At 52.5% G+C, this 10,826-nt stretch overlaps 1 protein-coding gene across 3 annotated transcripts in view; it reads right to left on the reverse strand.

Annotated features, from left to right (window-relative positions):
- Positions 1 to 3,421, reverse strand: part of Aff1 (AF4/FMR2 family, member 1) — a 150,657-nt gene extending 147,236 nt beyond the window's left edge. For 2 of the 3 annotated variants that reach the window (XM_013502746.1, XM_013502745.1), the window contains exons 1-2: positions 3,277 to 3,421; positions 565 to 638 (exon numbers count right to left, since the gene is read on the reverse strand). In XM_013502746.1, coding sequence (XP_013358200.1) covers positions 565 to 602 — 38 coding nt within the window. In that variant the 5' untranslated portion in view covers positions 603 to 638; positions 3,277 to 3,421. The remainder of the gene's footprint in view (positions 1 to 564; positions 639 to 3,276) is intronic. The other variant, XM_005401342.2, reaches the window with a different exon arrangement.
- Between the last annotated feature and the right edge of the window lie 7,405 nt (positions 3,422 to 10,826).

The following is a 10,826-nucleotide window of genomic DNA, read 5'->3' on the forward strand; positions in this document are numbered from 1 at the left end:
CTGACCAATGGCCGGGCATGGTGGTGTGTACCTGTAATCCCAGCACTTAGGAGGCTGAGGCAGGAGGACTGCCAGGAGCTTGAAGCCAGCCTGGGCTACTAGTAAGACCTCTTAAAAAAAAAAAACTGACCAATGATATTAATTCTTTTGGTGCTTTTTTTTAAAAAACAGGCTATGTAGCCCAACCTGGCTTTGAATTTACTACAGTCCAGGCTGAACTCCAATGCACCCCTAACTCACAGTGATCTTCCTGCCTCAGCCTCCTGGGTGCTGAGATTACAGGCATGCGCCACCATCCGGCTTGAAGAGTTGTTTTGCACTGAAGGGCGTAGCTCAGTCGGTGCAGCACGTGCCTAGCATTCTGGAGACCTTGGGCTCCATTCTGAGCACTGTCTCTCTCACACGTACAAAGCCAGGCTAAAGGCTGGACTCAAGGGACAGAAGCCTGGACCGCACAGATCTGCAGTTGCAAAGACGAAAATGACTGAACTGCTTTGTGAAGAGGCTGGTTCTGAGCCTCGGCATCGCCCCGTCTCGGAACCGAATCGTGTGTTCCCCACTTACCTGCCGCCTCCGCTGCTGAGTCTTCCAGGAAAAGCCATAGCCTCGAGTCAGTGCGGAGCCGCAGGTGTGCGCATCTGCAAGAGAAAAGGCAGCCTGTGACGCAGTGATGCCAGCCGGGACCACCCGACACACGGCCTGTGGGGAGCCTTCCCAGGTCCCCATCCAGTTCGAAAGTGGTTTCTCCCCAACTCCTGAGTTTCACAAACTCATCCAGGACCATGTGCGAAAGGCCATCATACTTTTCAAGCAAAACCACTTCTCAAAGCTCTTTCAGAAAGAGCACAGCCCTATGTAGCTCAGCGGCATAGCGCGTACCTGGCAAGTGTGAGGTTGTGAGTTCGATTCCCAGTACCAAAGAAAAAAAAAGAAAGAAAAGCCGGGGGTGGTGGAGCACGCCTATAATCCCAGCACTCGGGAGGCTGAGGCAGGAGGATCCTCATGAGTTCGAGACCAACCTGGGCTACGAAGTGAGCTCAAGGCCAGCCTGAACTGCATAGGGAGACCCTGTCTCAAAAAAAGACCAAAAAAGAAAGAAAGAAAGAAAGAGCACAGGTTTATTAGGAGGCGCAAAGAAAATAACACTTTCTTAGGGTCTACTTTGTGCCAGTGACTATGTTAAGCCCCTTTTACAAATGACATTTCTGTGAATATCAAGATACACTGGCCTGGTGCACATGTCGCTCTGTTTTACAGTGTGCCGCGGGGCAGCGGGGGAGCGCCCTACAGAAGGTAACAGGAGAGGGGGACACAGGCTGAGCCAGAGAAGGCAGAGGCGGGGCCAGGGTACAGCTCTCCACAAGCAAGGCGCAGGCTAGGAACCGCCTTGAGACCCTACCTCCTCCTAAAATGTGCTTAATCCCAAGCAGACAAAACTCTTGGGTGTTCCCTCAAAAATTGGAGTCTGAAGAAAGGAACCTGCTTCTGTCCAACTCTCCCTTTGCAAGGGACACTAGCTGCACTGTCGCCCCGGGCTCCCCAGCGAAGTTGTTTTGCTTTGTTTTTAGTTTTTGGTTTTTTTCCGGTACTGGGAATCGAACTCAAGACCTTGCACTTGCCAGGCAGGCGCTGTGCAGCTGAGCTAAATCCCCAGGCCCTCCCCGGCAAAGTTGCTCTGACCACAACTTGCTTCACTTAGTTCGTGTAGTTTTTTTTCACCTCTAACATGCTCCAGGCAAGACACATGCCCAGTTTTCCTCACACAGATGTATCAAGCTATTTGATACTAAAGGCAACAGTCTGGGATCTCCGACACTACCTGAACTCTTAACGCTTTTAAATTGCCTGCTGCCGGTAGAGAGCAAAGCTGCAATTGTGGCAAAGGTCGAAACACTGTGTTAGGTCCTGATAAGGTCTTTTATCTCCCTCTCCAAGAACTTTAAATTACCCACTTGCTAAACTACAATGTTCCCCACTATCAGATGTGATTTGTCACTTTATCTCTTTTCCCAATGGACTGCAATGGGATGTCACAAATATTCCCCTTAGAGCCAGGGATGGGAGGGGGGTGGCGGGGTGGCTCAGGCCTGTAATCCCAGCACTCAGGAGGCTGAGGCAGGGTCTCTCATGAATTTAAGGCCAGCCTGGGCTATACACAGTGAGTTCAAGGACTACCTAAACTACATAAGCAGATTCTGTCTCAAAAAAATAATACTTTATTTATTATTTAAAAGAAATAGGGCCAGGCGTGGTGGCGCACACCTGTAATCCCAGCACTCGGGAGGCTGAGGCAGGAGGATCCTTGCGAGTTCCAGAACAGCCTGGGCTCCAAAGTGAGCTCAAGGCCAGCTTGAACTGCATAGTGAGATGCCGTCTCAAAAAGACCAAAAATAAATAAACAAAATAAATAGGGCCGGGGATATAGTTCAGTGGCACAAGTGCCTTCCTGGCAAGCGCAAGGTCCTGAGTTCGATTCTCAGTACCAAAAAAAAAAAAAAAAAAAAAAACTAATAAAAACCAATCTTCTCATTAAACTCACACTAACAACGCTCTGATTTTTTCAGGGTCAGACATGTTTTAATGTCCTTCATCCAAGCAGTGGTAGTGTCCCTAGGCAAGCGTCCCAAGTCCTGCAGGTCATCTCCCTCCGGGGCCGTGAGGCCAGCCCCAACGCCCTGCCGCGTGCCCCAGCCTGGTCTCTCTTTTCCTACTCACCCAGAACTTCCTCCCTCCTCTTCCTCCCACACCGCTCTCACTTTCTGGCAAACTGCAGGTGATCAGCAAGAGCCCAGCGCTCTGTCACCATTATTCCTCCTAACACTTCTCACAGGTGCCAGGTCAAACACTTCTGCAGGTGCCAGGTCCAAGAGTGAAGACAACCGGCTCGCTGCTCCTGAGAGAACCCCACACACGCCACGCGGGGAGCACGGACGCAGAGGCCCCGGGCAAACTGCACAGACGAGGCTGTGCCAAGGTGCTCCAGAGAGCAAGCAGCAGTACAAAGTGCAGCGGGACGGAGGCAGGCGCTGCTGCTTCTGCGGTGCTTGATGGGAGCTGGCAGCCCCTCAGCAGCCCGCCACGCAGGCCGGAAGACAGGTACTGCAGAAGCAGGCGGGACACTCGCTCAGGGGGACCAAGGCTTGCAGATGCATGGGAGGGGCTGGAAAGGAAGGAGACCGCAGGGACCCGCCCGCTCTCGCGCTAGCACGGCTGGAAGGTACAGTCATCCCCACGCAGGCAGAAGATCCCACACCAGGTGGCCGGGTCTCAACTCACAGCAAGACCTTGTGAGAGCTCTGGAAGGCGGTGCAGGGGCGGATGTGGTCTCCACGCGGCGTGGCAGCATGCAGCTCAGGCAGGGGCGAGGGCGAGTGGAGGTCTACAGAGGTCAGCAGTCTCGAGGCTAACGCACCACCAAGACAGAAACGTAGCGGTCTCCAGAACCACAGAAAAGGAAAAAGCGAAAACCAGGAAAGGCGCTGAGGAGATGCAAGCGGTTCCTTCAAGAGCCCACACCTCAAAACACACGCTCACACACGCACACGGAGGCAGGTGCCGCACAGAAACTGCTAGCCTAACGCAGAGCAGAAACCACTCATCAGTTACCGTAGCGCCGCGTAACAAGCGCTAACCGAACGCCGGAGAAAACATCAGACTGATCTCAGCAAGATCTGAACTCCGTGTACCCTGGGAACCGGTTTGTTGGCCAAGAAAATGCTGCGTGTTTATGTGTAACACCACACACCCGCCGCGTGCAGCAACCACAGCCCGGAGAGGAAGGGCAGGGGCAGGCAAAGGCACTTTCACTACAAATCTTCTCTTGCAACCTACATGTCTGTTTAGGAGGTTTTAAAGTGTTCTGTACAGGGCAGTGCTGGCCTATCAGCACTGCTCAGAAGGTCCTTCTGACCTCTTTCTCTATATAGACGTGTATTTCTAATTAACTAACTTATCTACTTATTTATTTATTTACTGCAGTACCGGGGAGTGAAGCCAGGGCCTTCGCACTGAGCTGCACCCCCAGCCTTGTCTTTAGTTTTTTTTTTTCTTTTTTTTGTTTTTTTCTCCGGTACCGGGAACCGAACTCACGACCTTGCGCATGCCAGGCAGGCGCTTTTGCCGCTGAGCTAAATCCCCAGCCCCTAGTTTTTTTTTTTTGAGACAGGGACTGAAGTCACCTGTCTGGGTAAGAACTTGCGATCTTGCCTTGGCCTCGCAGAGTGCTGGGATGATAGACACGCACCACCGCTCCCGGCCACATTTTTATGTTAATTTTATGAGATTACACAGGCAAAAATGGGCAAGAGTAACTCAGGGGCAGGAGTCACAAGCCTTCTGATTGGGAAAAGGGAAGGCGAGGGCTGGGGGTGTGGCGCAGTGGTGTGGAACACCCCGTAACTGCAGGAGGCTGGGGTCACTCCCCAGCCCTGGGGCAGGGCACTGCCTCGCTCTTCAGGCTACAGCTCTACCACCCAGCCACTCCCGCCCCTTCCTTGGCTCTCTTTAGAGCGTGGTGCTGCGTAACAGGAAAAAGTCAGGCTCCATTAAGCCAAGGATCACGTGTTTCCCTGGACAGAGTCAGCCTCATTGGCCTCTGCACCTCATCCACGAAAGAGCTGCCCACCTGACCCCGAGAACAGCGCAGCGTATCACCCAGCTGAATACCGAGTTCACAGCTGCTTCCCCTGCCGCAGTGCAGGGGTCAGACTCAGGGGTTCTCTACCACTCAGCTGCATCCCAGCCCTTTTTATTTTTTATTTTGAGACAGGGTCTTGCTAAGCTGCCCAGCCTGCATGCAACTTGCAATCCTCCTGCCTCAGCCTCCCACGTAGCTGGCGTCGTGGTCATCCTGTACTCTTATTATTTATAGCAGCAATATCCATATTACATAATGATGTGGGTTATATTTCACTAAGAAGCCAGGGACCCTTCTCTTGTCTTCCCACCCCCCTGCAATCCACATTTACTCAGAAATCAAAATGTCAGGTGCATCGAACTGTTTTTTCCCTCAAACAGGGTAAAACAAGGGGGTAAAAAAAAAATACATATATAGGTATAATTTTATATATATACACACACAGGATTATGTATGTATTGAAACGGACACTCGCTCCACCTACACACACAAAGAGAAAGACACAGGACAAAGAAGAGCGCTGGGAAAATGGCTAACTGCTCCCAGAACCCCGGCTCACCCTGGGGCACCTGGTCCACTGGTCAAGGCTGCTGTGTGCCCAGCACTAGGCCTCGACACCACTCTTCTCCTGCCAGGGCTCCCGCGGCGGCCGCTGGTTTACGGAAGTTCAGCACCACGCTTGGCTCAGGGTGACCCTCTGCTACACAGTCCTAGTGGTTGCTCCGCTTCTTTTGGGTCAACCAAACCCCCTTCCAGGAGACCACAAGACAGGGAAGCCTCAGCCGGGTCAGTGTTAGGAAGGTCCGGAGCGCCCCGTGACCATCTCCAAGGAGAACAGGATGAAAATTCCTGTCCAGAGCCCTGGGGCCGGCCAGCTTCTGTCATCTCGACACCCCTTGCACCTGCACACACCTTCCAAGAATGAACGGTGGCGTCCTGGTAAGGGACCGAGTCACAGGTCAGCCACTCCTGCCAGCCCCACGCTCCAGGCCTCCGGCCCACAGAGCCCTGCAGTCGCCCCAGCTCCCCGGTGCAGGGCCCACAGTGCAGAACCCACTGTGGTACCCGGCCCCGCTGTGAGGGCAGCTGTCCACGCACACCTCAGCCGGAGGACACGCCTCACGCCCCTGGCTCATTCTGAGGGGCCTCCCGGATCCTGAAGCTGGTGTCGAGATGCCCTGTGCCCTCAGCACCCTCTCTGGCCACCTGCTGTCATTCCAGCACACTATTCAGTGGGGCTGGAAATGTGTTTGGCTTCAAGCAACAGCTGTATAAATTAAGAGAAATTCGTGTTCCTCCTGCAGCAGATCTGGAACAGCGTGGTCCCGGCCTGCTAGTCACTCAGTGACAGCAGCAGGAGCTCCGGCTCTCTCTGCCCTGTCTGCGTCGTCATCCACAGGAACAAAGCAAACGGAGCCGTAACCAGACATTTCCTTCACACCAGAGGAAAAAGGAGAGAGAAGAGAAGGATGGTGCGGCTGTGCCCCTGGGATTTGCTCCTCTTTGTCACCAGCGAAATCCTCCCCAAACTTTCCTGTCCAGCTGGGTACAGCCTGCAGTCCCCGCTCTTTGGGAGGTTATGCGGAGGATCCAGAGAGCTCACAAGTTCAAGATGAGCCTGGGCAACAAAGCACGACCCTGTCTCCAAAACGAAATGAAAGAAACACCAGTAAGATGCATCAGGAGTGAAGGGGCACGTTCATTACTCCGCATTCCTCTGGACAGGATTAGTCACAAAGTTCCGCGGAAGGATAATCCGGCTGAGGACCACAAGCTCCACATGAACACAGGCGGAAACCTCCCTGCCTCCACCGTGGGCCGGTAAAAGATCATACAACGCCTTAGCCCATCTTAAAATTAGGAACCATTAGAGAAACTGCTGGAGAAAAATAACAGAAGTCTGAAACTTACTGAAGGTAAGGCAATTACTTCTTTCTTAGGTGCTATTTACCATTAAAAAGAGACAAACAACACAATCTCCTCCTTCAGGAATAGTGGCAGCAAACTTGTTGGTTTTGTTTGCTTGTTTTTTGGTTATGTTTTGTTCTGTTTTGTTTTTTGTCTTTTTTGAGACAGGGTCTCGCTCTGCAGTTCAGGCTGGCCTTGAGCTCGCTTTGTGACCCAGGCTGGTCTCAAACTTACAATGATCCTCCTGCCTCAGCCTCCTGAGTGCTGGGATTACAGGCGTGCGCCAGTATGCCGGCTGTTTGCTTGTGTTTTGAGACTGGGTCTCACTACGCAGTCCAGGCTGGCCTTGAACTCACTAGGTAGCCTACACTAGTCTCGACCTCGCTGCAATCCTCCTGCCTCAGCCCCTCAAACGCTGGGATTACAGGCGTGCGCCATCACAGGACACAATAACAGAAAACTCTTACGTAGCACTTCTACTTTGCTCTAAGGTAAAACCTTTCGTCTACCCAAGACCTCAGAAAGGGAGGTGCTGCGCTATGGCTCACCCATTTCATAAGGGGAAACAGGACTGCAGGAGCGCTGGAGCGCCGAGGAGAATGCAGGGCCCTGGCCACCCCCAGCGCCCCCACCACAGGGAGAAGGGCTGGGCGCAGTTCTCTGCGAGTCTGCAGCATTGCTGCGAGCTCAGGGACAGAGGCGCAGGCCTGTGCGCCAGATTACTGTGGAGAAGAGAGAGCGCGTCCTTGTAGAGCAAAGGGCAGTGCGCTCCGGGCGTAGTGAAGGCAATGCCTCCCTCTGGAGTAAAGAGCAGAGTGCTTTCTGCCCACCTATTACAAGAGGCGATTCCCTAGCTCTGGCTTCCTCTCGCATCAGCCCTGGCAAACGGAGCCGCCCAAGCACTTAGAAAACTGGTGTAAAAAGCTGTCCATACCCTGGCGGCAGCTGGTAGGAATGACAGTCACTCCTCCCGCCCAGAAGTCCTCGGGACAGCGGGAGGTTAGCTCGTCAGCTCCAAAGCAGGGGAAATCCCAGGCTTCCCAGTTCTTGACAAGAACGTAAGTCACCTGCCTAAGGTCTGACAGCTGGCAGGCGGTGCACTGAAGATTAAACCCAAGCTGCCCAGCTCGGAAGCCAGGCTTCTGACCCCTCTGCGATACTGCAGCGGTGCTGAAAGCTTGTGGCTCCAGAAATAGCAGCGATAGCACCCGCAGGTGTGTTACCACCCTGCCTACCGAACCAGAAACGCAGGTGGCATGGCGCAGCTGCGTTCTCAGAAGCCTCACAGGAGGCCCTGGTGCACGGCGCATCCCAGCACCACTGCTCTGCTGTGCATATTTGCTAGATGAGGTGGGAATACCCTTCTGTTTGCAGCAATGTAAATGGAATAACAGATTTTCTGCGCTAAAAGAGCCAGTTTGTAAGGCCCTTTATTTAATTTGTAGGAAGGCAAGGACCTTTTTCCGTACTGGGGTTTGAACCTGGGGCCACAGGCATGCTAAGCAAGTGCTACCAACTGAGCGACACCCCAGGCGTTTCTTATTTTATTTTGAGGCAGGGCCTCACCAAGTTTCCAGGCTGGCCTCAAACTTGTGATCCTCCTACCTCTGCCTCCTAAGTAGCTGGGATTATAGGTGTGTGCCACTGTACCCCAGCAGAAAGATAAGGCTCCCCAGTGCCATTAAATGCCACACTACACAGGCCTGTACTATATTTCCCTGGGAGGCACAAATCTACGTCCAGAACACTAAGTAAGAATACTGACATTGTCAAGCCCATAATGATCAGAAAAACTCACTTGCCCAAGGAGAACTATTTATATTTTGAGTTCAAGCTGTAATTCTTCAAAAACAGGAAACCACATATCAACATAGCCAGCCAGCACAGTGTACCATAGCAGAAAGGGCACCAGGCTTTGAGTCAGAGCCGGCACTTCAGCTTAATTTCCTGATTTTAAAGTGGAAAAGGAGCTCCGACTTCACAATTACGATTAGGCGCAACGGTAGCACGAGAAAGCCCTCGGAGACCCTGAAGTGCTCCGGGCCCTGGCCTCCCCCGACCGCGGTGTGGCCACAAGTCAATGCCCACGGCACGGGCTGGCACAGAGGAGGTGATCAGGGGACATTTTTCTCATGAAGTGATTGCTTCCTCCAGGCTCTCCTCCTACAAGCTCAGTCTTCCAACAGGGAAAAGTCACTAGCAAGAAATCCTTAGTCATGTTTAAAATGGGCCAGATAATTTAAGGAAGTCAGCTGATTCTCTTCCCTGGAGAACATTCCCAAAGGAGTCCCATCCTGCGGTCTAAGACAGAAGCTCTCGGCCTGCCGCACACACGGCCCATAGGTAATAAAACCTGCGTGCCCTCCACGAGCCACCACACATTTCACACTGACTTCCGCCTGTGGCAGAACGCTCACGAATGGACTACGGGGCTCGCGGAATCTATTTTATTTTTAAATGTAATTTATTTTAATAGGATCTGAGACTCAAGCCAACAATACTCACTAAGCTCCTGCTGGATAAGACTACTAGAAAGCCGTGGCCAATTAAATATCCTTCGGGAGGAGAAACCACTGTTGACTTCGTAATTTAATGAGCAAAATATAATTTGTTGACACAACTTTGTGCACGTAACGGTAAACGCAGTTCCTTAATTTGCGCGCTCTCTACCGAACTTTCTCAACGTCTGAAACATTAGTTAACGGTCTGCAGCCTTCAAATGGGGAACTCGGGTTTGAGCTCACACAAATACACTGAGGACTGCAGATGCTGCAAACGCGTACCCTCCACAGACTGCTCCCAGGGCAGGGCTCAGGAGGGAAGAGGAAAGCACGGCCCTGCAGCCTCTTCACCTCCACATCTTCAGGATGCAGGGTCCCCTGTGGCTGTCTCACACACCCCAGACATTTGCATACAAATCTGCTTTACCTTCTAAGAACTACAAGCACATGAGTCTCAAGACCTAAGATTTAATCTACTAAGGAATTATGCAAATGTACTTGCTGAAAGAGCGCAAATTACAGAGCTGAGCAGGAAACTTTCCACTTACTTTTCAAAAATATATCGAAAACAAGGTTTTTCTCTTCTACGGTTATTTTTTTTTCACTCATCTTTTCAGCTGTCACACGATAAGTGACTTTAAACAACCTTCTGGCCAACATCATCTGAAGGAGGGTTTGATAAAGATGCCACTCCTAACCACGAGCATGGTACTGCACGTCTGTAATCTCAGCACTTGGGAGGCTGAGGCAGAAGGTTCACCGTCAAGTTCTGAGGCCAGCCTGGGCTACATGGTGAGCTCAAGGTGGGCCTGCACTACAAAGCAAGACCCTGTCTCAAAAAAAAGAAATGCAATTCCTGAATAGTCTCTTCCACACTTAACCCCAAACCCAATTAAACAAGTACCTTAGTCAATTACAAGGGACTAGCCGGGCGTGGTGGCACACGCCTGTAATCCCAGCACTCGGGAGGCTGAAGCAGAAAGATCTTTGCTAGTTAACAGACCAGCCTGGGCTACAAAGTGAGCTCAAGGCCAGTCTGAGCTGCACAGCGAGACCCTGTCTCAAAAAGACCAAGGGCGCGGGGGAAGGGGGACTGCTGCTACCTCAACCAGTTCTCTACAAAACGCAGTTAAACGAGACAGTAAACGGGATAGTTTGACAGACTGACTACCCAGTGACAGGGACTTCTGGTGGCAAAACACGCACGCATATTCAGCATACTGCAGAAGACAGCAGCGCTGGCTTTCTGGATTTATCTGCCATCTACGCCGTCTTTGAGTGACCTTCCTATTCGAACTGAGGCACGCTGTCAGAATCACATTTTTGCCAAGTTGAAGAGTGAAGCGAACGGCGTGCCGAAGCCCCCGCAGAAACCCAACCTCCGTAGTAAGGCACAGCAACCTGAACATACAAGAGCTCGTTTTCTCGCTGCAAGTCGAGGGCAGGGAATTCACCACACGCTTGCAGGCCCCACGCCCAGGCTTATTGTCCCTGAGACCTGCATCTGGGGAAGGAGCACAGCCCTCGGTATCTAAACTTGGCTTCAACGCCCTCGATTCTTCTTCACTTCAAAGTGGACAAATCGGTCCCGAATACCCTACCTGGCTCCTTTTCCTTCCCTGAAAACAGCTGACCGCAAAGGCGATCTCCCGGCGGGAAGCCCTCCCGGTCGCCCTGCGTCCCGCACGCCCCCGTCCCGGACTGCACCCTGCCATCCCGCCGCTCCAGGCGCAGCCGCGGCGGCCCGGGGCCCGGACCCATCCAGAAGCGCGGCGCCCCGA

This window comes from Chinchilla lanigera, unplaced genomic scaffold (genome assembly GCF_000276665.1).
Source record: "Chinchilla lanigera isolate Chin_1 unplaced genomic scaffold, ChiLan1.0 scaffold00073, whole genome shotgun sequence".
NCBI lineage: Eukaryota > Metazoa > Chordata > Mammalia > Rodentia > Chinchillidae > Chinchilla > Chinchilla lanigera.